Genomic DNA, 26,621 nt, shown 5'->3' on the forward strand with positions numbered 1-26,621 from the left:
GTGTATTTATCGTCGTTTATTTATTTTTTCCTCGACAGTGCGCGCTCTCGACAGTTTCCCGTACGCCTACTCTCGTTCCCTCCACTTCTCTTCCTCGTTCCCTCTTTTTCTATGTCCTCGATGTACTCTTACGATTACAAATTCATCGATTCCCGTTCAGCCGTGTTAACGAGCACCCCCTGGTTTGTCGTGTTCGATTGATGTCTCCCAACTGCAGTCTCGTCGATGAGATCGCGAGATCCCATCGATGACAAATGCTGGGAACATAACAGCAGGAAAAATCGAACACAGTCGGAAAAAAACACGACGATTAGAAGATTCATAGATAGAACTGTACACGCGTTGATAACATTTCCGATGCGTTGACTACGTAAGAAAATTCATCGCTCCTCGAAATCGAGCATCGACAAATATTGATACATCGATGTTGCGTATCGGTTTCTATTTGAATTCTTCGAAGCGAAACGCATATCGTCTGTAGGCTTTTTCAATCCATTCACCGTTCGTTCGCCGTTCACATATTTGCTTCGTTTATCCGATCATCGATGGCCATTATTTGATAAATCCGATATCGCGAGGCGTGAACCGACTTTGTGACCTTCCCTGCTGGAAAAGTCGAGCAACGTAAGTTGCGTGTATATGTACACGTGGGCGTGAGTGAGGCTCTTATACACGTGCAATCGTATACACACGACAATGTGTTCACCGCGCAACACGCGCGTGAGCAAAGCAGAAGGTCGAACAAAAGTGGACGGGCACAATTGCGGCACGACAAAGAGGCGAAGCGAAGACAAATATTCTGTCTGGTGCACGATAACGGTCTAATAAAATCGGCGGCGCCACTGAGAGAAGACCTTCCTCGCTCGTCTTACGTTGCTGCACGACGCCTACGCCGATTTCTCTCCCCTTAATAAAACTAATTGGCTCACCTCGCTCTTTTCTCCGCCCAGTTTCCTTCGCCAAACGTCTCAATGAACTGAAACGTCCCGCAGTCCACGGAACAAATTTGCCTCAAAACGAATTTGCGGAGGAAATCGTCGAGAGGAGCGGCGGATGAGTTCTTCGCTAATCAGCCGAATTGGCCGATGAACGAAGACGCGTTGGACGATCGACTTAGCCGAGACGCTGGGAAGGTTTAGCTAACTAACCGTGAAATATTTTCGACACTTGTACGTTTTCGATGGCGCGTCGATACTTCAATCCGTTTCGATTTTCTAAATCCACTTTCCGCCTCTAACCAGTGCTCGCTTCGCGTCAGAGGGCACTCCAGCTGGTGAAGTGGACGATCGGGATCAGAAATCCTAAACCACTGGTGACAATGGCTTTTGTACCAATAGCATCGAGTGTACTCCAACTCTTTTTTTACATTTCCAAAGTTTCAACATCGGAGAAAACTTTACGGGTTCTACCGGCTTGATTAAAGTAGATGCTGCATCGACGGCATTACCAGGAAGTTATATTAGATATTTTCGTTTTAGATTTGCCGTGTATTTACATTTAAAGTTTTACTCTGTTATTTATTCAAATGAGTAAGAAATATTTAGAAGTAGTACAGCGCGTGTTCACGTAACGGTGTTCAAATTGCACAGCAAATAATTCGGGATATCACGTAGTAGAAATTAGTCTCGTCTTGATGACCAGGTATTCGGCACGGTTTCCATCAACGACACGCTTTCTTGTACGCTTCCACGGTGGACTTCCTTTAATTCCTCCCAGAGTTTCCCATTCTTCGTTCTAGCGACAAAATCCAACTCGGTCTCGGACTTTCGAATTTCTTCGCCGATCGATTTTTCTCTTCGAGAACAATTACACGGCATCGGTTTCGCCGGATACTTCCCGCCGACACGCTTTCACGAGCGATCTTTCATGGATGCGGTTTTGTCAAAACGCAGATCCAACGAAATTCTAAGTTTCAATGACACTTAGACGAAATTCGTGCGATGTCTTCGAAACACGCTTTCGATTTCCTTCTTCGTCGTCGTGATTTTACTTTCGTGGTAAAAACGTAGAGGAAAGTCAAGCCACGCTTTCGCGAGTATTATATTATGATACCACGTATATAAAGATTCAGTCCATTTCGAAGAAGTATTATCAGGCACGAACCAATTTGTCATCCTTAATTTCGGCTACTATTCTTCTCGTGACACGTGAATCTCAGGCTCGTATGGTGGAAGACGAAGGACGAAGGGTTCGTTCGTGATAGGGAGAAAAAAATGATGTTTCTTGTAGGCCTCTTTTTACGTATACGATAGAGTCGCGTGTCGGAGGTCGATCCAGGTCTCCACGTGACGCATAACGGGTGTCGCGTGAAAAAAAAAATGCCAAGAGGAAGGTGGGGCTGGTTAACGGCCCATTAGACTGCGGCAGGATAACCGGGCCGCACCCTTAAAGGCCATCCAATAATAAAATCCGCGTCATTTGGCTAAAAGCTACCGCGAAGGGGTATCTGGTATCAAGGTGTGGTTCCAACCCTTATCACGCGAGTTCTCCTCCATCGAGTTTACCTTTGTGTCTTCTCTCTCTCTCTCTCTTTCTCTCTCTATCTATCTATCTATTTCTCCCTCGTTTCCTTCCTATATCCGCCTCCGCTCAGTGTCTTTTTTCTTTGTTTTTAACTTTTTCACTCGTCTCTCCCTATGGGATCGGCCGTCACCGAGAACAGGACGCGTGTCCCAACGAGAGAGTTTATTTTAATTGAATTTTGCAACTAGGCTAGCGCCTATAACGGGAAACGCGCTGCGTGCGAGACCAGACCACGAATAGACGCTCACAATAGGCATTGTCTTCAAGTCCCGATGTGGATGTCTACGGACTACCTCGATAATTGTGAATCCGTTCCACATTCATTTTTCGAACAGTGGATAGTCCCACGAAACCACGGGACTGATGTATGTTTCATGAATGAACCGCCTTAAACCGAGACTCGCCACCAGTTCCAGCTAACGGTATAACAGAGATTGTCCGCGACGCGTCTGCTTGAAAAGTTAAGTTTGTTTGTCTCATCCTGACTACAGATTTCGTCACCGGCGTCGTTCAACCTGTTCGACGTCGCATATTTTCCATGTGTCTGTACGTCGGGACGAGCGACGCGATACCGGACGAATTTACAGGTGGCATCCGCGAAATTCTTTTTCTTCCCGTTTTCCTCGTGACACAAAGACATGTGTCGTGACAGGAGCAGAGAGGCTCTCCCTGGATGACGTTGACGAGATACGCGACGCGAAAACAACGAATCATTCGGTGGCTGGTTGGAGAACGGTACAAAGTCAGGAGGGTATCGTGCGTTGAGCAAGCTTGGGTCAATTCGATCGATTCCCGGTGTCTGGGGAACCGGTTTCTGCCGATGGAACATTAACACCAGCGGTTCTCCGCAACCGGCACACACACACATACACACACATACACGTGTATACATATACGCAGAGAGCGTTGCCGGCCCGATCGCGTGATTTATACCGGGAACTGCGGAAAGAACGGACCCTGCACACGCTTAGAAAGTTGGCATCGCTCTGAGCGACGCGTTATCTGGAGCGAGCGGTAGCCATCGTGAAACAACGTTTTACACTGTGCTTTTCTTTCGCGTTTTCCTAACACTGGTTGAACAAGCTCAACGATAGATAAGGGTATTTAAAACTTTCCCCATATCCTGTCTGGCCTACTTAAACCTACAAAACGATTCTTCTACGCGTTATCAACGAAATTTGTCGTTTCAGGCGTTTCTAGAATGCTCCTCGATCGCACTTCCTTTGAATCGAGCTGTATCGCAGCCGAACACGCGAACGTTTCTACCCGATTAATTAGTCATTCCACTGCTTTAATCGTAACACGTCTGCACGCGATTTCACGTCGCGGAACGAACGCAGCCGCGTTACGGTCAATGGAAACCGGACTGGAATACTGGCCAAGTTCATGACTCGGTCAAATCTGCCTGCGAAATACCAGCTTCACCAAACTATGCTGCGCAATTTCGGCCTTGTACACATCGAAATACCGTGCCGCTGAACGCAGCGGTAATTTCATGAAACGATCGACGTCTCTGGAAATTGTCGTTGCAATCGGACACTTCGACCCTTGACCTCTTTTCGTTGAAATGAATCCATCGGGGATTGCGATCTTCGCCATCGTCGACGTCGCCGTTATCGTCGTCGTCGTCGTCGTTGTCGATCTCGTCGTCGTTCTCGTCGTCGTTGTCACGAATCCTGCTCGTCTCTACCGGCTGGCGTATAGGCGGGGTCCGAGACGGTCGCCTCCGGGAACGAATAATTTCTTCGGCTCTCTGCATTCACAGGGTCCTCGTTGTTTTTGTATCGTCTTAATTGTTGCGTCCCCGATTGTTCCTGATGGCTATCGAACCAGTTCTTGAATCGCGTCCATGTAGAAGTAGACCGGAATTCTGTTGTTCGAACGCCGGAATATTTTTCTGTTTAAAAGAATTATCATTATCTATCTAACCGTGATCGTGACTCGTGCTTGGGAGGAACGATCGATCCGAGAGGAAATTCGTGATAAAAGTACGTTCGGTTTAATTAACATCGATGTCGGGGAACGAGCGGAGAAACACGAGATTTGCCAGGCTTTTTGGTAATTAATAGCACGTGATACAATTGTAACGATAATCGGAGAACGGGTTACGACGTCGATGGGGGATTTAGATTGGAAAATTACCTACGCGAACGTTTTCGATATAGAGCCAAGTGGGAATATGTCGTTGTGCAGCCACGTCGAAGACACCCTGTATATTCCGTACACGCAGTCAGGTGAGTTAACGGTGCTCCGAAGCGGTTAAGTAACGGGCTTCTCCGCTATTTGTCGTTGTACTTTTATTTCACGCAAACAGCCCGTGTTTCACAAATATCCTGCTTCTGCTCTGCCCCGCCAGTTTTCGATTCATCGATACGCGTCCTGCTTTTCATGCCACATTTCCCATCTGTCGTTCTGCCAATCCGAACGATTCTTTTATCGCCGGAGAAATGAATCGTCGATTCGCGATCATCAATCCACGATCATCGAGATCATTCCCTTGGCCAAAAGTTCTAATTTTAAAAGTCAAGTTTCCCTCGTTGCGCATCGCTATTGTTCCCCGCGGAAAGCGAATGCGCACACTCTGGTTGCTTATATCATAGATAGTTTTCGCGGGGCTCGTAAAACGCTCGTTCAAGGTTGATATTCAGATTGGCGGCAATCAAAGCGAGCTAATGGCGTTGCCTCGGCCGCGAAATGTTAATAAATTTCCCTGGCGAAATTCGTCTTTGCCAAAGCGGTTTACGTGCACGCGGCACGCCGCGCTGCTATCCAAGCGGAATAGCGACTTTGCTCGGTTAGAATCAATAATACGCGCTCGCCTAGGAGATATGGTAATGTGCAGGCCGAAATCTAGATTCAGTTCAATTCAACCTGGTGGAAAGTTTTACCGGCTAGTTCCATCGTTCATTACCACTCGCAGATGCACGAACATTACGGTCTCTGACGTTCGCGCGCGCTTGTAATCGAAAAGTTTCAATAGCTGCGCGCCATCCTCTTCGGTGGTCTGTCTTACACAGGTGAAAGATTAGTTAAGAAATTAAAGAAACACGAAACTTTCTATTTTTTGTCGCCGAAGTCGTCGGTAGTACGAAGTTGAGAGAAGAGAATGGAACGCGTGATACAACATCGACGATCAGGCATCAGAATACGTAATTATCGAGGTACGCGTGACATTACAAGGCCAATGGAGCATACCTTGTCTACCAATACTTACTTGCAACCCATTTTCGAGTTAGCTGCCTGACGTCAACATCGATCGTGCACTGAAAAGCACATTTCGGCCAAACAGATGCGGTCTTTCAAGATTTGGGTCTCGATTGTGCAAACCTTTCCCGATGAAATTTATAAATTTAGATAATATTTTTCATACTCCTCCGCAGTATTTTCTCAAGATAACGAGTAATCGCTATTCCGATTGTAATAAAAATCATCTTTAAATCAACGTATACGCCGTATCAAGTAATTGGTTGCTATGTATATTGAACTTTTGATAAAGATAAGAATCTATCGACACGTTTGGAGGGACCGATCGACTTGATCGTGGTGGTGTGTTCTCGAATCGCGCACATCAGGTTAGGAATAATCGTATCAAAACGCGTTGCGGTCGATCGGCAAACCGTAACGCGTTGAGAATTGAATGTTTGTAACGTTAGTGTCAGCGAAACTAAAATGCGTTATCGAAACACCACCGGTACGATATCCACGCCGTTATCAAAGTTTCTCGCGATTGTCACAATGCATGAACGATAAAACGCTGCTGGCGGATGCATGCTCCGATTCGAGACCTTTTCATGCCCGTATTACATCGATCTTTCTCCAACAGAGTTTACGCGCGTAACACACGAAGGGAACACAACACGCTACGTATTAACGACAAAAGTTATCGGCGTTGCGCGTCCAAACGATTTCTCTTCCTCTCTTCGAGAGTGTCGTTGCTGGCACGTCCTGCCACGTCGAAAGTGCGATGTCGCTGATTGTTGGACTATGAAAGCGACAGAGACGGATAAAAAGAAAGACGATGAGAAACATCGTCTCCTCCCTTCTACTTTATCCGCAACGACGTCGCAACACCATTGGGCCATCGGCTGCCGTAAACTTGGTGCTAGTTTTGCTTGGCTGATTTTCTACGTTCGGCGTTCGGCCGAGCGAAAATCGTCGAGTTGAAAATTTCGACAGCGCGGCATGACGGTCAAAACGATCGATCGTTTCGAACGTGGTTCACTCGCGCCGCAAGAAAGGCAGTTCGTGTGGTAAATGTTAAAGTTACCATTCGAAGCACGCCGTTTTGAAAGTCAAACGAGCACGCTCGAAAGTTCGTTGAACTCCGTTCGTTGAAACCCGTTTTCACGACCGCGTTGCGAGGGATTTAGTAACGAATATCTCTCGCTTAATGCTTCTTATATCACTGATTACGCCGGCTGTGGACCGCTTCTACCGTTGGTAATCGAAGTTCGGGCTTTTCGCCAATTCTACCGTTCCTCGCTGGACGTGTAATTCTCTGGCACTGGAGACCGAGCTCCTCTTGTCAAAGCTCGTCTTTTTAACGCTTACCTATCCAATGAAATTTAATAAGAAACGAATCGTCTCGTTTGGAAGGCGATCGAGCTCTATGAAGGCGTGTTAAAATACCTGTTCCACAAAGAGAATTGATCGCATTCTCGCGAACCTCACCAGGCTTAATTTATGCCATTTAACTTCCTCAATCGAATAGTAGTACGAGCTCGAACGAGCGTGCGCCAGCTATATTCGATTAGCAAGCACGAGTAGAATGATCGTTGCGCACAAACTGTGCGGTCGTGTACGCATCGTGATCGCGGTCATATGAGCGGAAAACTCGAATGCCACCAACCATTAAGGACGGATAATGCCCGAAGGGTTTTCGAAAAATCTGGCAACGATTGTCACGGTCGACTCGTGCCAGATATTCTCTCTTCAACGTGTGTGGATACTCGAGCGTGTAGAGAGCAGGAATCAATAGGCCTGGTATTGTAGCGCGGATTTGTAAGCCGCCGGCGGAAACCTTACGTATTCAACAGTGAGTCACACTTCCAGGAACGTATAGCAGCCCTCTTCTCTCACCTACGACAATGTTCTCGGGCATTGTTTTCCACCCTTGCCAAAATCAAACGGTTCCCCCGGTTCTGTGTCGAGCTTCAACCCCATTTTTTTTTCACCCCTTTTCAAACGCAATCACCGTGATTTCCATTTAGGCGTTCGTTTTCACCTCATCCCGTTCGAGGGCACTAATGACTTCTGCGGTAATGGCTCCTGCTGCAACTTCCATTGAAAACTGTGCCGTGAATTGAGTAGCCCCTCGACCGTTCTTTTCTACGCTTTCCTATGGTAAGCCATCGACGTGTCAACCGTCAGCTGGTGACACCACAACTCGAATCCTGTCCGCTTCCTCTTCGTATCTGCTTTGTCAGTATCGGTATAAGATATTGCAATCTTTCTTTCACATGCCTGCTGGAAGATTGAAAATTACAGCGTGTTAAGTAATTGAAACTTAATCGCTGAATGAGATTGAAAGATAGAGCAGGATAGTAGGGTGTGGAGTGCCGTTGTATATCGTTGGTGCCACACGGGTCAGGCCAGCGATAAGATAGTATACAGCGTTATTAAACATTTCGTAGACGCAATAAATATTAAGAGCCTGATCTGGCGCCTATCGTTTAGCCGGTTTAGCGAATTACACTGTGCTGCTCTTCCTCGAATAGATTCGTAACAAGAGATGTATCTGGAGATAAAATATACAAGTCAGTCATTTTTATGGCCCTTAGTTACTTCGAATGGCTACACTGTACCATATCGAGAAGTGGGTTAACGTTGATTGCAACTAGGCCCTGCAAATTTTCAAATCCTGCATATCAAAAAGATTGTCTGCATTGCGTATCATTGATGTAAGCGAAACCCCTTCTAGTCTCATAGATTTGCGAAAAGACGTTACGTTAGAACGATCTGTAGCGGCACATGAACATAGAAAAGTCAACGGAAAATTCGAATCTGGAGAGACTCATATTATTGTGCCAATGTTGTTTTGGTTTACAAGGGCAGAGCAAACGAACTCGGGACAGATTGTTATAGCCGTTATTTGTAACCTTCAACCGGAGTTACATAAGAACTGTAACTTTGAACTTTTTGTAATAAGTCTGTCAATATAAATGTGTTTATTAGCAGGTTGCCTAGGACAGTCGAATTTTTATCCTTTGTGCAATCGGTGTAATAGTATCGGGCGCGAGCGACGATTACGACCTGTATACATTATTTTTGTACGTGTGCTTACACTAAATTTTAGAATAACATTATTAAATACACCTCCTATCCTAATAATAGCACCTCGAATCTTTAAAATCGCTTTACTTAGATAAATTTGCCTCGGTATCTCGAGCTTCGTTGGATCGTTATATAGGCAGACTTTCCGAATTTGTTAAACCTTGAGCGACAAGAAAAGCAAGCAACCTGTACACCAGATTGGGAAGGAAGAGGGGTCCGCAAGGTTCGCGCATGGAACAATCACCGAACGTAACCGTGGCCTTGGTTGAAGCTCGAGCCGCTTCCGGAAGAGGTTAATACCCGAAACGCATCGCTGACTCGGAGGGCTAGAGCGTGTCGTGAATGGTTCAAGTTTCTACGCTCTCGCGGAGCAACAACCTACTCGGAACAATGCCTATTTATTTAGACACAGATCGTTGTGTTCGTTAAGGGACCTAGAGGGATTATTTTTATGGTCAAAGTTAATGACGGCACGGGAAAAATGTCGTAGGTGGTCCTCTTCCATAACGAGTAAAGCGTAATTGCTGGGGAAGAAGCCAATGCATTCTTCCCGGCTAAATGAAACGTTGACGCCAAAGACTATTCGTTCGTAATAGCGTCTGTAATTTGTATTGCAATCCTAGCAATTAACGTTGACGTAACGGCCGACGCTATTCGATCGAACTTCGCGTCACTGTTTCGTTCTTAGTCTATTTAGAATCAATATATTGGAACTTTTCTACGTGAAATTGGTTTGCCAAAATTAACCAATTCTAGTCTCTAGTCGCCGAGGCAACGTGATACGAAGATTCGAGATATCGACAGAAAGATATGGATTGAATCAAACGCGATTCTTTGGTACGAGCGTTCCGTCCACGGTCAAACTGTACCGCATTTGTCGGTCAATTAGAGAGTCCAGAACGAGTACCGGTAACATAGAGGCGAGCGCTTGTCGGTGAACGTCCGCAGGGGGTCGTCGACCCAAGCCAACCAGGCCTTAGCTGTCTACAACTTTAACGTTGCTTTTACACCGATATCTGTGAATGTGGACAATCCCGCCTCCTGGCTTCTCCTCTCTCATGTTTCGACCTTGGTCCGAAACTTTAAACCTGGCCCGGCTCGATTCTCACCCGGTAACAGAGTGTCGCCATCGAGCCTCGAAGCACCGATTACGTTACCACCGTGGAGATTTACACGACTAACAATTCAATCGGCCGCTTCTCCGACTCTTGGACGCTTTAATCTCTGTCCAACGCGATTGGAGTTTTGCCCAGAGTTCCTCGGTAAACGCTCGCTACGTATTGTCGAATAAATTAAGACGGTGAGGAGAAGCTGACGTCATTTGTAATGCTTCGTGGACCTGCCACGTATTACCGAAAATTCGCAATCGCCTGTCGCTACCAACTGCTCCTGCTATTTGACGTTTTTGCAACTAAATTCCTGTACATGATGGTAGCTGGCTGTTTTCCCATTTCATTAATAATTGAGCATATTAAGTTGTACGGTATCTCGTAAAAGGTAATAATACGAAGGGACGTGAAATTACAGAGGATTACAACGAGTATCTCGCGCCGTGAACCTACGTGTATCTTTAACAGAGTCCGGTAGAGTTATTACCGACGACCACACGTAACCGCGGAAGGAACGAGTAAAATTGTGCTTAACGAATACGATTTCCTTCTGTTGCAGCAACTATTCCGAAGTCAGCCGCAAGGAGCTACGCCACAGCAGTTGCAACTCCTGCAACAGCAGCAACAACAGCAGCAGCAGCAGTACCTAGCCGCCTCGCAAGCTCAACAACAACAACAGCAACAACAACAGCAGAACTTTCCCACGGCACCGTATACCGTAATCAGCGGTCAAGAACCATATGTCGGAGCATTGATAGCCGGTGCACCACCTCCAGTGGTGCCGCAGTATTATGGAGTAGCGCCGTGGGTTTATCCAGCCGGATTGCTACCGCAGGCACCTCCTCAAGCTGCCGCTCCGCCGCCTCCTAGGAGACCATTGACACCATCTTCGGCTGCGGCGGCAGCTGCCGTTCAAGACACTGCAAATAATTTGGCTCAAACTGTAAGCAAGTTAATTAGCTAGCCCGCTTTCCAATGGGACATTCGGATCGGACGCATGTGTTTAGAAATAAATCCTATTGTCGCGACGCAATTTCAGCTATTGCCGATATGTGTCTCGCTGCGTGCAAAGTCTCTCCCGTCGCTCGCCTGTTGAACGTTTCTCGATTAAATTTGGCCGTGGGGATTAAATATAAACTTCGAGCAACAATTTGCCAGCTCATTAACGTTCCTACGTTTCTGTGTCAAACAGAGCTGCTACTTGCTTCTAGTATACGGCGTTTTCAAATTAATATTACGTTTGATATACAGTTGATTTTATATCGATGTATTGACAGGTTCAAGGCCAATATCAGGTGATACCGGCGTACTACGATCAGAATGGATCCATCGTGATGGGTGGGGTGCGTGGATTAAGCTCCGCGGCAACCCCTATGAGATTAGTCAGCCCAGCGCCCGTTTTGGTAAACAGAGCTCCGTCACAACCACCACCAGGACCACCGGCTCCACCACCACCGAGTCTATATTCCCAGCCAACTCCTACGTCCCATAGTAACGCAACACCGGGAGAATGTTTGGGTAAGAAGCGTTGTAGTCATAGAGATTGTAATTAAATATCCGGACTGCTCATCAGCATTGTAGATATGTGTTACTTTTTTTCCGACATATTGATTCTGTTCTACGTGGTATACATATATATATAAATCTATATACATATTATGTATAGCCTATACATATGCATGACTCACGATTAAATATATCAGTGAATTTTTGAGAAACAGTTATGCGTATAAATATACATATGTATTTATATATATATATTAACGTCGAATAACTTCTTTGTTACTTGTACATACGTGTATACACGCCACGTATTAACCTGGTGACTAAAAATGTCTAGTACGAATTCGTTGTCGATACCGGAAGCGTGCGTGTGTATGTGTTGGAACGGTGTACCGCTAGGCTTATAGACGGTATAAGGTCGGTAAGGTACGGCAAATTAATTGATAACTAAGAGCGTGTGTGGGTTGCGGGCTTTTGGTGCAGGTCTGGCGGCGTGCAGTGCAGCAGCAGTGGTTGCACAGGCTCAAGCAGTTGCGGTACAGCAGGCACAACAGCAAGGATCGGGACTAGCCGCAGGTTTAGCGGCACTAGGATATGGCGGCTCCCCTCTGGGAGCACTAGGCTCGCCCGCTCAGCTTCAGAGTACAGGTACACATTCCTAGCCAACGAACAACACACTCTTTCGAAACGGATGTTTCAGTTTCAGGCGTCGGCGGTGTCCTCGATTTTTCTCTTTTGTACATAACGACCGCATATGTTTGCATGCTTTGCAAGAGCCTTATCGTTTGTCTTTACACACTTGTCATTTTGAACGTATTCTCCTAGTGACGTCTTTGTATACCTTAAAACAATCATACATCGACAATCGTGAGCTTGTCCCTTAGTGAAATTCGGCTTTTAGAAAATCTCGCATCTCTTCTTATCTGTTCTCAGGTCTAGGTCTTGGAGCTTCTTCGACCGCCCGAAGAGATTCGTTCGATAGAAATACATCTGCTTTCAGCCCTAGCTTGGAGTACAGCCGTGCAAAATGGCCTCAGAGTTACGGAGCCCTAGGTACTGATCCGCTGCTCTGTGTGTTGTATAATTCGGAGGGTTAAGTACGTTCGTCTACAGTTGCACGATCTTATTTGCAGGCACAGTAACTGCATCGCCAAGCCCATTAGGATTATCCTTAACACCACCGCCAACTTTGGGAGGGTCTTTAGGTGGACTCGTCGGTGGAGCAAGTCGGGTATCTGCTGCCCCCGGCGCTGAAGCCAAGTTCCGTGCTAGCGCAGTTCCAGCTTTAACAGCCAACGGGGTTTTCGGCTCTAGTAGCTCTCTTTTCCCGAACTTGGTGGGCAAACCTGGCCGCAGTGGCACGACCAGCATCGGGGACAAAAATGCTGGTGGACGATCACGTTTGTTAGAAGACTTTAGGAATAACCGGTACGTGCTTCTCCAGTTATCACTCGAGGACACGAGTGTCTCATTGTCTCGTAACACAGCTTATGTTACAAGCAATTCTCATGTACTTCAGATTCCCGAGTCTTCAGCTACGTGATTTGGCCAATCACATAGTTGAATTCAGTCAAGATCAGCATGGTTCCCGTTTTATTCAGCAGAAATTAGAACGTGCTTCGGCTAGCGAAAAGCAGCTTGTATTCCAAGAGATCCTTACTTCTGCTTATTCATTGATGACCGATGTTTTCGGGAATTATGTTATTCAGAAGTTCTTCGAGTTCGGTACGCCGGAACAAAAATCCACCCTTGCCCAGAAGGTAATTACGACGTTCATTTTTATTTACGTATGTAGGAAGTAGATTAAATGATGAATACCTTTGCGTGTCAACTGATACTTATTGATCGAAAATAATTGTAGCTGAACGATTAAAGTAGATGCATAAAGTCTTTTAGATCTTTACTAGCGTTCAATTAATCGTTGATGTTAGGTTCGAGGACACGTACTGCCTTTGGCACTGCAAATGTACGGTTGTAGAGTGATTCAGAAAGCTCTCGAATCGATCGGACCAGAACAGCAACAAGAGATTGTCCGTGAACTGGACGGGCACGTTTTGAAATGCGTTAAAGATCAAAATGGAAATCACGTTGTGCAAAAATGCATCGAGTGCGTTGAACCACGAGCACTGCAGTTTGTAATCGGAGCATTCGCTGGTCAAGTGTATTCCTTGAGTACTCATCCCTACGGTTGCAGAGTAATTCAACGTATTCTCGAGCACTGCACTCCTGAACAAACTCAGGGCATTCTTCAAGAGTTACACGCTGCAACTGACCAACTTATTCAAGATCAATATGGAAATTATGTGATCCAACATGTGCTTGGTAAATGTCGTTGCTTAAAAATATATTTATAACTTTCTTTTCCTACCAGAGTAACTCATTCGTACGTGTTTGTTTTATAGAACATGGAAAGCCGGAAGACAAGGCACAGTTAATCAGCAGTGTTAGGGGTAAAGTACTTACTCTCTCTCAACATAAATTTGCGAGCAACGTCGTTGAAAAGTGTGTGACCCATGCTACAAGACAAGAGCGTGCTGTACTCATTGAGGAAGTATGCGGATTTAACGACAAGTAGGTTTCGCAACATATAGAACTTCGATATTTATCAACGAGAATTATTACCACCAATATTTCTTTTGTTGCAACTTGTTGCTAAAATTCGTTTGTACTTGCCATTAACTGCTTACTTTTTATACTTGTTACGAAATAGCGCATTGAACGTCATGATGAAGGATCAGTATGCCAACTACGTGGTTCAGAAAATGATCGATGTAGCAGAACCAGCACAACGTAAAGTACTGATGCACAAGATCCGCCCACATTTAGGTAGCTTGCGCAAGTACACCTATGGCAAGCACATCATTGTCAAGCTGGAGAAATTCTTCATGAAAACTGCATCTGCAATGGGGGTAGCAACACCCGCTGGTGCTACGAGTGGTGGAGGTGATCTTGGTCCTATTGGACCGCCTGCTTCTGCTGCTGGTGCAGTATCTACACCAGCTCAGCAGCCAACGCAGGTTTTATAAGCGTACGGTTTCGGAAAGTAACAACTTGAGGATCTTCGTACGTTCAAAAAAATACGTACTAAGATCTACGTAATATTTATGCAACGTATCTATCGTCATTAAACATATAATGGACGAGGAAAAAAAAAAGAATGCATTTCAATGTGCCGCTTGTCACGTTGTCCCTTCTTGAAACTATAAAGTTGAAAGAAGAGAACACGCGCGTATTCACTTAAGACGAAAAAAAAGTACTACCGAGATAATTTTTCTTATTTTTGCAAAACCATAAAGAACGAGAGACGCTAACAATTTGTACAGATCAACAAGAATGGACAACGCGAAATTACGGTACGAGGAGAACGAATTTTTAGGTCAAATATGTGTCAGGAAAAATCAACTTCTAAAATAACGTTAGTACAGTGCATTTTTTCTATTAGTAATCAAACGTGCTGCCGAGTAATATATCAATAGCGATTTACATTGAAATGTCGCGGAAGTTGCATTAATAACGTTCGAGAGCCGAGTTTCCTCACAATAGCTGGATAAGCTTCGAGCAACTATATAAAAGAAACTAGTGCTGAGATGGCTGATTGTATTTTAAACACCACTCGTTTTCAATGAGTTTTAGAACAGTTTTAACGGCATGATAGTTCCAACAATTTATGACATACTTCCCCTCATTTTGGGTAAAATTGTTAAGCTCTTTAAACTCAGCACTCTTTTGAAAGAGCGTAGGCCCTGTCCTCTGGCAAACATTTAAACACCTATGAGAAAAGCATAAAACAATGAAAGAACAAGAGGAGAAGTTAGTTGAGTCATACGGCTCATCGTGATTAAAACTCGGTAATAACAACAAAAATTTTGAAGAAGAGAAAATTGTGTTTAGACAGCTAGGATAGATCTTAGAGCTGCATGCATTTATATCGAGTTGTAATGAGGGTGCGGTGGCCGTTAACACCATGCACGAAATGTTTTGATCGCAAGTGTACCGTACTATCTTCGCACGCTGAAAATAGTGTTTGTGCGGTATACGTCCGATCATTGAATCGATATCGATTCAGATTCGATAGAGGTTAGGAGCTACAGATATGTTGATTAAATCTAGCATAGCGTATGACATGGGAATGGAGCTGAGTACCCCATACCTGACCGCTGATCTGCCCCCTTGATTGCTTCAAATTGTTCGTAAAAGAAAGAAAGAAAAAAAAAGAAAGACAAGAGAAGCAAAGAGAAATCGATTTTATAACTCGTTTAACGTTTATAAGAATTTGGAAGATGAATCAGTATATTATGTATATGTGTGTACTTCTCTCGAAGACAGAACTTAACAGGAGATGAAAAGAATGAAATTAAAAGACAGAAACAAAACAATGAGGAGAGACATCAAGTCGTTAGCACGGTTCTCCTTTGTTCATTTTTACGTTTGTCGCTCCGAAGCGCGAAGCATTTTTTTTTCTACTCTCTTACATCCTTTTTGCATCCCTTTCCTTCCGATCCTTGCCCCTCCGCCCTGTTTCTCCTTTCTCCTATTCCCGAGATCCCCAAATTTTGTAAATTGTGATATAAATAAATAACAAATGTGTATAGGTACGACGTGACAACCTTATCGTGAGGAACCGTAAATTCAATGAATATTTTATTTTTCACGGGAATTCTCTCCTTTTTAACGCACTTTGTGAATATCGTGTATTATAATAATTACTAATTATATTAAATTTAAATATGATTTACGTTCTAATGCTGCTGACCCTCGATCAATATACGTTAATATTTCCCTTTCTCCTACCGTTTTAAAAATGGTTTCAACCACCCCATCGATCTCCCCATCGATCTCCCCCTCTATACACGTACAGGCACATACACTTATACATACTTTTCAATTGTAAAATATGAAGATTTTTGACGAAGGAAACACTCTAGAGAAAGGAAATCACTTATGTTCGAATTCATCCAAAAATCCCACCCCTCCTGACCCACATCCCCGATAACTCCCTTCCATTTTTAAATAATCGCAGCCATCGCGATTATCGCGGTGATTTTTGAACGTAACCGAGATCCATTGTACATTGTATAAATGATAACGCGTTCTTTAAAAGAAGAAAAACGTCAGGAAATTAATATTCCCAATGCGTGTGTATCTATATCTTTTCGCGCCATTCTTTCCCTACGCCTTTACAACATGTTCACACATTAGTTCAACATATTATACACACCAAGCATTTCAATTGTATTATATATACTGATCACACAAGACGGTTGGAAAGAGCACCTCTCAGCTGTTTTCAATAATATCGTACTTGTTCCTTTTAATCGAACTTTCGCATTGTAAAAGGACACGCATAACTATATTTCTCGTATCTTTTTTCTTCTCTGTCTCGCCTCGTCCGCTTTAACGATTAGCTTCGTACATCGTGCATGCATCACGTATTTTTGCATCACTTTCTGTATTCCTAAGATTTTGTACATTCGATGAAGCAGTTCATCGATCAAAATCATCAATTTCATAGCGTTCTTTTCCGAAGGATTTTCTTTTGTACAATTCACCTATATACTTAGTTCATTTCGGCGACTTTCACGCATACTTCGTTGCGTAGGATTTTTATATTTGTTAAAGACGTATTCCTAGAGGAATAAAAATTCAGATCAGAATTGGAGATTTATTATTCCATTTTTAAGATAAAATTGGAATAACTTGTAGCTCGTTCTTAAGAGGTTTTCTGAGAAATTCAAAGAACAGAACAGCGTTTCGAAGCAGAACGTTTCATCTAAATCACTTCACGAGTATGTATGTATATAATTATTCTTCATCGAGAGATTCTCGACGGTTGTACAAAAAGAAAATCTTGCTAAGTTTTTAAATTCGACGTTCGTGTGCGCCGCACATTTGCCACACCTATTTGTATACATTCGAAAAAGGAAGTTCGTTGCGTGTTGCATTCTCACAGCCGATAGGTAGTTGTAATAAGATCGAGTTGTATCTCAACTGTGTACAATGTATAATATTTTGTTAACTTAGATGTTAAACGTGTAGAATTCTAAAAAGAAACAAAAAATAGAGGAACAAGAAAATAAAGATAGAAGGAACCAGCGCAAACAACTCGAGGTCCGTTAGGGTTTTGTACAAAAAAGATGTGAAAAATAAAAGGGAAAAGGAAAGAAAAGGAAAGAGCCAAAAAGAAAGAAGAGGAAGAAAATAGCCGCTTTCTTTGTAACATATTGTAAATAACGATTTATTAACGAAATTGACAAATTCTTAGGTAAACCCTTTCTCTCTTTCTCTTTCGTCTTTGCTGAAGGATTGCTGTCAAAAAGTAATAATGGCGCGACAGGTTCAAAAGTAGGGAGGAAAAGTTTGGAAATGTTTAGGAGGGGAAGTGCGTAAGACTCAGTACTTATCGGGTTTTAAACGACCGTTCGTTCTTTCTCGTTTGCTTCCCTCCAATCTGCCCACGGATTCTCTGAGTAATTCGATCGATTGGTACTGGTACTCGTGGAGAATGGATGATAACGTACGCGAGCTACCGTTCCCCACACCTGAATTCGATCTTTTCGGAAATCGCTGAGAGGAGGCTGCTCGTTTTAGAGCCGCGAATAGCAAAGAAAAAAAATGTCAAGGACATAGAAAAACAAAAAGAGAAATTAAAGATGAAAAACAGTGTCACATGTACGATATAACGAAACGGAAAAACTCAACATATACAGGACAGAGACATTCCAACCGCCACTTTTCATCCTCAGCCGACAGGATACTTTGCCGTTTTTAAAACGCGAGTTACATAAATATGCGACGTCAATATGTTGTATTAATATTTAATAAGGAATGACGATAGTTCCTTCGTCCGTGTAAATCGCGCGCATCATCTGTAAATTAAACGTCGGAATTCAACATCTCATTTGTAATAGAACCATCACGATAATCACCCTGTCGAGTTAGGAAAAAAAAAACGCAAAAAATGAATACCGAAAAGTCACTCAACAGAAGCGAAAATCGAACGCAAAATCTCATGTCTTATCAGCTAAGGTTATTCATTATTATTATACTTTTATTATTATTATAATTATATTATTAATATTCTTATTATGATTCTTATCATTATTATTATTATGATTCTTCTTATTATTATTATTATTATTATTGCTATAATTATCAATATTGTTTGATTAACGACCTTCCCTCTACGGATTATTATTGTTATTACTAATAATTGCTTTATACACACTTTTATATATATATACATACATACATACATACATGTATATATATATATATACATATATATGTATATGTATATATATATATGCGTATATACGTATATGTGTATATATATATATATATATATGAAAACACGAGTATGACAAACTCACGTATATAACGCTTTATAAATATGATACATAAAATAGTACGAACACATTTTTTTATGCTCCGGCTTTTTCATTTTGTCCTTTTGAAGCAAGAGTAAAAAGAAAAGATACAAATCTTTACTTTAATTAAAAGATAAAAAACGAAAAAAAAACAGTTTAGTGCAAATGTTTAGCGATAGGTTGACAACCTTATTGCTGTCGTGTTATATATATGTATACATCTCTAAGCTTCTGAGGAATGGAAAAGAAATTCATCAATAACTTTTGATTATAAATAGTGTAAATTTTTTATATAGCGCGAGAAGGACGAAATAATTATTGGTTGCGCGACTTCTACGATGTGCTCGTGCACCGTGTATAAAACAAAACGTAAAGAGCGGGAAAAAGATGGAAAAATCGGAATTATACGTTCATGGTACGCATAACATTACACACGACGGTTTCTCGACTTTTTTTTTTTTTTTTTTTTTTTTTTTGTAACTTTGAACTTTGTATTCTTTCACCGTTCGTTCTTTTCCTGCATTACGGATTGTGCGATCTCAGATCCGTCTGCGAAATTTGTCTAGTTATAGCGAATCGTACATCCTATTCCTTAAGAGCGTGTACTCTTTGTAAAATATGTAAAAGTGCGATACACATTATTTAGTATTTCTGTACACACAGTTTGGTATGTCTTTTTGTAAATTTCTGTGCGATTATACGATTCGTCACCGAGTAATGAAAAATTTTGTTAATAAAGGATCCGAATCGCGGGATTTGTAACGCAAACAGTATCGGACTTATTCTTGCCTTTAACGAAGAAAAGAGCAAAATAAAACCAGGGGAAAGACGACCGACCGGCTCGTTCGTCTCTTCCAATTTATAGAAGGCGTGTAAACATCCCAATCTAGCAATTCAATTGGACAAAAACCATTGAAATTTGCCGCAGCACAATTCGTATTCATGAAGTTTCGCGCACGCCGATCACATTATCAAAGGAGCATCTTCGTGTCGTAATATCTCTGTATATGTAACGGATCACATGGAACAGTATTTGATAAACGAATGTTTTTTACTGTCTCGTCTAAATTTCAGTTAAATACCCCACTCTAAATTCTTGTAACTGTAAATGTTCACCAAGAGGGGCACGACGAGCATTTATCGATTAAACGAAATTTATGCGAAAGATAAATTGACTACTGTTTTATATAACAACATTTATCTGCAAACGATCAACACGATGTTCGATTCGGCATATACAGAGATATCGTGCAAGTAATATGACAGCGTTCCCACGTTGCGTTACGTATATCCCTTTGCGCTCCCTTTAAGCCTCTAATATTTGTACTTTAGATACAATCATCTCTTTCTCTTTCGCCCCATCTATACCCGGACACACGTCACTCTTTCTTGAAGGTATCTTGCGAACATCATGATAAAGAAACAAAGATATACAGAAAACGCAAAATCAAGAAAGGATTCCCGGTGGGAACGCATATGATCCGAAAGAGGAGGACAATTATGCAACCCTATAAATAATTGATTATACATATATATACATATAAATATATATATATCTGTATATGTATACCTAAAACCTTTGAAAACTATCGATATATGATATATATGTAATAAGTACTATTTAAATATTGTAACAATTGTATATGATTTTAATACTACATGCTAATTGTATTATATATATATGAAAGATCTGCGACCTCCCACTTGTAGAACACACTCGATCGTACACACACACGCAACATACACTCATCTACACACACGTATACGCTACATGTGCATATATCACGCATGCCCTACACACATAGGTAGACATACAAGATCGATATTATTTGGTGATGTGATGATATGCCACGGTATCCGTTTACAAGTATTCAACGAAAAAAAAAAGCAACAGCTTGCCTCTCTTCGTTGAATGCAAGCTTGCGAATACATACATATACACGAGCGCGCGCGCGCGCGCTCACACCCACACACACACACACACACACACACACACACACACACACACACACACATACACGCGCGAAAGAAGCACACAGATCTAAGACACCGCGTTCTTCTTCATTTTTCATCTTCGCACCCACCGGTTTCAACTGCCATGGCGCTATACAGTTAATCGAATAACAAAGGAAAACGTGAAATAGTAAATTGATTCGCTACATCCTTGGTTCACCGTTCAGCGTTCCTTTGGCTGCCTCTTTAGGTGACGGGACGCGAATCCGCGCGCGGTCGCACGCGTGAACCAAGGAAGGACGAAGAGGACGTAGAAGAACATCCACGGGAATGGTGCGCCCTGATATTAAGACTGATGTACAGTAGCGCGCTATTCTCACCGCAGAGATATCGTCATTTTCATTACATTACATAATCTCACAGTATACACGTACACATCTATCCTCGACACGGTTACACGAAACAACCACGGATTCGCAGGGCTAATTGAACATATATATATAAATATATATATATCGTATATATTTGTCAGATATATGTCATATATGTATGCGTACACTCGTTTGCCACGCCACTGGCTCTTACACTTGCACGCGGATCGACTCGTGTCATTCATGATTTTTCTTTCGATATTTAATCGTATGCGCGTGTACATTGTTGCGAATTAAATGTCGTTCATTTCGGCGAAATGAAAAGGAAAAGGCGTCATCGGCTAAATCGTAAGCTGTTTGTAATATATACGAAGCATGTATAAGCTGTAATTATAAATTGTTTGACATGTTGCGTTGCTCGATTCGCCTGGAAAGGAGAGGTGTGAAATTTCGTGACAACACGGTGTAACGTTTTTAAAAGCTCTCTTCTTATTTTTTTAGCTTCTTGTTAACATTATCGTTTCATGATAACAGTCGTTCATACGTTGAACGTAATGAAAAAGAAAAAGACAATTGTTGTTCGATAATCGCGCGAGCAATGTACGAGCCGGTGATGCTTCTGGGACACACGGTAGATGCAGAGGGATATAAAGAACAAGAAATGTATTCCATGTTAGCGGATAATTAGATAAGTGGGACGGACAGGCATACGGATTAAAACAAAAAAATTGCGTAACTTGTATATTAGTGTATAGAACGTAGAAACGATGAAATAGCCACGAAAAGAATCATTTTCGACGATGTTTTTTACAAGCAGGCAGAACAGTGCGAGTAGATTAAAGAGACAAAAAAAAAATGATAAAAAATACGTCATTGTACCATTTAAGTAAAAACTAAAAAAGGAAAAAACTAACGAAAGAGAGCATGTCAAAAAAAACGGTTTATAAAAAATGCACTAGCGACGAAAGAGAGCCACTACAAACCGCCACCTCGAAAGAAAAACGTTTAAAAAGAAAAAGAAGAAAGAAATAATAAGAAATAAGTAATATACACTCACTCCTCGGTAAAAAAAAAGAGCGTAGATTTTTTTAAATAGTCACGCGTCGATGGTAGAATCGACGTACCGGAATTTTTCGAGAATAAAGAGTACGCGAGAAATAACGCACGCGAGATCACTTTTTACGAGCACATGAAAGCCAGAAGACGAATGGTTTCATGCAATAAGTTTTGTTCTTCCCACGATTACTTGTTCCTTTCTTGTTTAACGACATACCGTGTTCGTTCGTTCATCAATTATCGCATTCTTGTTTTTCTGTTGATCGATTCTTTAATTGGAATATATGAATTCGTTTTGACTCGTGGTGGTAGCGGTTCCTTAACATTGCCCAGGTCCAAAGAGTTCTGTTTTGCGGCTTTACGTTAGACGTTCTGTCAAACCAATAATATGCAAAGCGTTTCCGCCGATATATATGTATTGTAAAACTATTTCCAAGAACGATACACATCGTTACGGTATTATTATATACTAATTAGCGTCTTTGTCGATTGTATTTCATATTTTCTAGAACGTTAAATAAAAAGGATTTTCGAATCTGAATATAATGTGAAAGGAGGATGTCGTGATAACTTATTACAATAAAACGAAAAAAAAAGGAAAAAAGGAAAACAACACGAAACGAAGAAAAATTTTCACATTTTCCTGTTCATTCAATCGATTCAGTGTTCTCGCGCTCTTTTAGATTTTCTCGTCGCGCAAGCTTTGCTCTTTGGATCCAGTGCATTTCCGGTTACTTCGAATCAAACGTTATTCCAACTTATTTCGTCGTTAGTGTTCATGCTTTTTGCTTATGCGTTTATTTTTTTCTTTATTCTCTTTTCTTTATTTTGTACATCGTTTTGTATTAAATGCTGTATTTTTTTTTGTTTATTAAAACAAAATATTAAAAGTAAAAAGTAAGGACAAAGCGTGTCAATGCAATTGCATTTTTACAACCGTAAGTGCTCTCCATTAAAATTGTCGCACTAAATAAAACTACAAGCGTTTACTTAGTCGAGTTAAATATTCTTTAGTATATTTTTTAAATGGTATTTGTTCGTATTGTAAACCTTATAACTAGTAGATGCATTAATTAATTAGTATGATAATTATATATATGCTTTCTGTTGCTTGAGTTTTGTCTTATTTTTCATTTTTTTTTGTATACAAGAAATACCTACCTTAAATATTATTTATTGTCATCTCCTACACCGATGATTCGAGACAATTTACGTGTAGGGCGATCTACGTTCTCGCTTCTAGTGAACACTTGTTACTTTTCTTAAATTTTTATTGATAGATTCACAAATAATTCAGTGGATCACTTTGAATTTCGAAAGCGCGCTTAAAATTCCAAAATAACTATTCGAAAATAAGAAAATTGAAATTAAAACGTAGGTAGCCGTACTGGTAGTTTGTCTTGATTAGCATTTTACTCATTAGTAGACGTACCTAATGCATCAGGTATACACCACACCTTTACACACTTACACACTCGAAAAAAATAAAGAATTAACGGTATTCTAAATGTAACGTGTATATGATGGCTGTACAAATGTAACATTTTTTTCCATTATGTATGATGATATTAATGATAATGAAAAATGGAAAGATTTGATGCAAAAAAATGTGGTATAATTGAATTTACAAAAAGAGAAAAAAGAACTCGCGCGTGTACGCATCGATCGGTACGAGTCCGACTATGTAGTCGGTATGAGTATCGATCAATTCACTCCCGAGTGATTTACCAATAAACTACTATTACTTTTAATTATTATAAAATACCATTTCTGTAATAACATTATGATATAAAACCATACATTGAATGGCAAATCTTAGTAGTTTTGGTGTCCCGTGCCTGTTTCCTTGTAGATCTACCAACCACAAATTTATTGTAAATAGTGTAACACGTATACAATACGCATTAAATATGAGGATTGTAATGAACATTTCGTATCGTTAAAGATAAAGTTTATTGGTACTATCTATAACTTATTCGTTGGCTAGGATCGCGGAGAATGTCATACAAATCTTGATCAAACGATTTGTCGCTGTCTCTTAAAAGTTCATGCGACAATTGTACCAACATATATTCTTGAAAGTAACGTATGAAAAATTACATTATTAAATGAATCGACATCTTAAATTCAGCAATGTGATTCACCAATGTGATCACGGATATTTGTAAATACATATTTTCGTATTTTTATTCGCTCTCTTCTTTGGAACGTTCTCTTTCAGAGCGTCTAGATTTCTTCTTACGCCGACTTGGGCTTCTGGACCTCGATTTGTGTCTACGAGATCGCGATCTGGATCGATGTCGATGTCTAAAACAAAAATATGGCAAGTATTGTTATTGTTCTATTGACACGGTATCAAATTTTAATTCCGCAGTGCTTCGTTACCGGTCTTTGTGTCGATACTGAGATCGAGATCTGTCACGATCTCTTTCTTCATCTCGCGACATCGAGTCTCTTTCTCTGTCTCGTTCTCTAATCATAGAATCCTTTTCACGTTCACGATCGCGATCTCTATCCTTATCTCTTTCTCTGTCCCGTCCCATCGAATCTAGTTCTCTGTCGCGATCTCTTTCTCGTTCTCGATCTCTTTCACGATCTCGAGAATCTCTAGGTGGCATTATAGGAGGAATATTTGTAGGAGGAACCATAGTTGGTATCGTTTTTGGGCCAGTATCTTTATCATCTTCTCCCTCTGTCATTGGAATAGCTAAATTTGTCGGTTGCCATGTCTAAAGTAAAAAGAATAATCAAATTTTTTTTAGAAATAAAAAGCTACTTACTGCTTGACATCATGCAGTGGAAAGATCAGATTTGTAGGATAAATAAGATTGTTTGAGATATACCGGATCATTGCCCCATTGATTATCTTGTGTAGGCTCATAGCTTTGATAATATGGATCTGTTTCTGGGATATAAAAAGGAGCTGGCTCTCCAGGGTATCCAGGAGGAGGTATATCAAATGCAGGAGGCATTCCTGCTCCTGGAGGTGGCACACTCATATCAGGATAACCTGGCTTCCTAGAGTACTCTCTCCTATCTGCAGTCATTACTTGTATCACATTTCCTTTTGGCGGAGATTTATCAAGATTTCTTCTGGAAGCCAAACCTGAACTACCAATTACATCTATTGTCCCTGCCATTTTTCTTCCTGGAGGCGGACCTGCTCTTTTTGGCCCCATTATACCAGAATATTTACTGTTATCATTAGTAATTGCAACTTGAGGTACCCTCATGCTGCCTGCATTACCACCGCCTCCTCCTGCATTCAATATTAAGCCTACTCCAGACTCACTTCTCATTCTCTTTTGTCTTTCGCAATAAGCTCTCCATGTTTCTTCATTAAAGCCATAATTAAAGTAATCAGTAATGTCTGCACCAGGTTGCCTCCAAGGTTTGTCTTCTAATTGATCTAAATTAAACTCATGAGCAGGCATTCCATTGATAACGCCTATAGTTTCAAATTCATCTATACTAAATTTTCCAGGTTGCTTATTCAATTTATCTGGTACTCCCGATGCATTTGTGAGTAATCCTCCTCTTTTGATATTGAGGCTACCATATGCCGGGGTCGATTTAATGTCACCTATGACAACGTGTACGTCGTCATCGGAATCCGAATCACTAGCGGCTTCACCATCTTCTTGACTGGAAACTTCTCTTACACCATTTTTGTTCACTTCTGTATTGTTTTCGTTCTGAACGTTATCGGCTCGAGAAGACTCTTCCTCCTGTGGTTCTGTTTCTTCAGGCGTCTATGAAAATAAATGTCATTTCAATATTGTACTTAGTTTCAGATCGTTTACCTCTCAAATAGGTTATATTGTGCGAGTAATAAGGTATATTTTAATTATGATAAAATATCTTTATTGATACTCTAATCATGCATATATTCCGTATCAAAAGAGCTTAAACATTTAGTTCATTGTATTTATCTTCATTCAATTTTTTTAATGGAATCCAATAGCAATAACCGGATGAATAGGTTAGAAAAGGTATACCTCTGTTGGTGCATCAGGAACATTTTCTGTTTTTTGATCTTCCAAGAGTTCTGACTTTTCTTGTATCGTAGCAGGGAGCGAATCATTTTCTTGGCTTTCTGGTTGAGCAGACGTTGGTGTGTATTCTTTTCCGTCAGTCGAATCTCCATACAACCATTGATCCTCATTTTCATCCGCCATTTTTCCTCTCCTTTAACTTGACAACTAAAGAAATACCATAGATATATATTGCTATGTTCATGAGAAACATAGAACTATACATCCTTTGACACGCTTAAATAATCAACGAGCTCTTCTGCCTGCAAGTTCGCCAACCTTCCAGAGACTAGTATAATAATTAACTCTCTGTAATTAATTATAACTTAAAGCGTTCAATGTACAATATCTTTATTAATTTATCTTAAGAAATAATTTGTCTACATTTCTTTTAATCATTCATAAGGATAAAAGTGTGATAAATCATGTACC

At 41.3% G+C, this 26,621-nt stretch overlaps 2 protein-coding genes across 6 annotated transcripts in view; one reads left to right on the forward strand and one right to left on the reverse strand.

The window, feature by feature from the left end:
- The window catches only part of LOC126866517 (pumilio homolog 2-like), a 61,953-nt gene extending 45,814 nt beyond the window's left edge, over positions 1-16,139 (forward strand). For 4 of the 5 annotated variants that reach the window (XM_050620185.1, XM_050620188.1, XM_050620186.1 and 1 more), the window contains 9 exons: positions 10,465-10,848; positions 11,183-11,423; positions 11,892-12,056; positions 12,342-12,461; positions 12,542-12,836; positions 12,928-13,168; positions 13,340-13,730; positions 13,811-13,979; positions 14,119-16,139. In XM_050620185.1, the coding sequence (XP_050476142.1) occupies positions 10,465-10,848; positions 11,183-11,423; positions 11,892-12,056; positions 12,342-12,461; positions 12,542-12,836; positions 12,928-13,168; positions 13,340-13,730; positions 13,811-13,979; positions 14,119-14,434 (2,322 nt within the window). In that variant the 3' untranslated portion in view covers positions 14,435-16,139. The remainder of the gene's footprint in view (positions 1-10,464; positions 10,849-11,182; positions 11,424-11,891; positions 12,057-12,341; positions 12,462-12,541; positions 12,837-12,927; positions 13,169-13,339; positions 13,731-13,810; positions 13,980-14,118) is intronic. The other variant, XM_050620189.1, reaches the window with a different exon arrangement.
- A 5,792-nt stretch (positions 16,140-21,931) lies between these two features.
- On the reverse strand, positions 21,932-26,513 carry LOC126866523 (pre-mRNA 3'-end-processing factor FIP1). The gene is made up of 4 exons (XM_050620206.1): positions 26,154-26,513; positions 24,999-25,907; positions 24,541-24,884; positions 21,932-24,462 (listed from the first exon to the last, which is right to left on the reverse strand). The coding sequence occupies exons 1-4, from the start codon at positions 26,331-26,333 to the stop codon at positions 24,342-24,344; spliced, it is 1,554 nt and encodes a 517-aa protein (XP_050476163.1). The 5' UTR covers positions 26,334-26,513; the 3' UTR covers positions 21,932-24,341.
- Positions 26,514-26,621: the final 108 nt, after the last annotated feature.

This window comes from Bombus huntii, chromosome 6, assembly GCF_024542735.1.
Source record: "Bombus huntii isolate Logan2020A chromosome 6, iyBomHunt1.1, whole genome shotgun sequence".
Classification (NCBI taxonomy): domain Eukaryota; kingdom Metazoa; phylum Arthropoda; class Insecta; order Hymenoptera; family Apidae; genus Bombus; species Bombus huntii.

Coding starts and splice junctions, on each gene's coding strand:
- LOC126866523 (XM_050620206.1), bottom strand. CDS start 26,333: ATGGCGGATGAAAATGAGGATCAATGGTTGTATGGAGATTCGACTGAC. Junction 24,885..24,998: donor ATCAATGGGGCAATGATCCG/GTATATCTCAAA, acceptor TTTTTACTTTAG/ACATGGCAACCGACAAATTT. Junction 24,463..24,540: donor CAGTATCGACACAAAGACCG/GTAACGAAGCAC, acceptor TTTTTGTTTTAG/ACATCGACATCGATCCAGAT.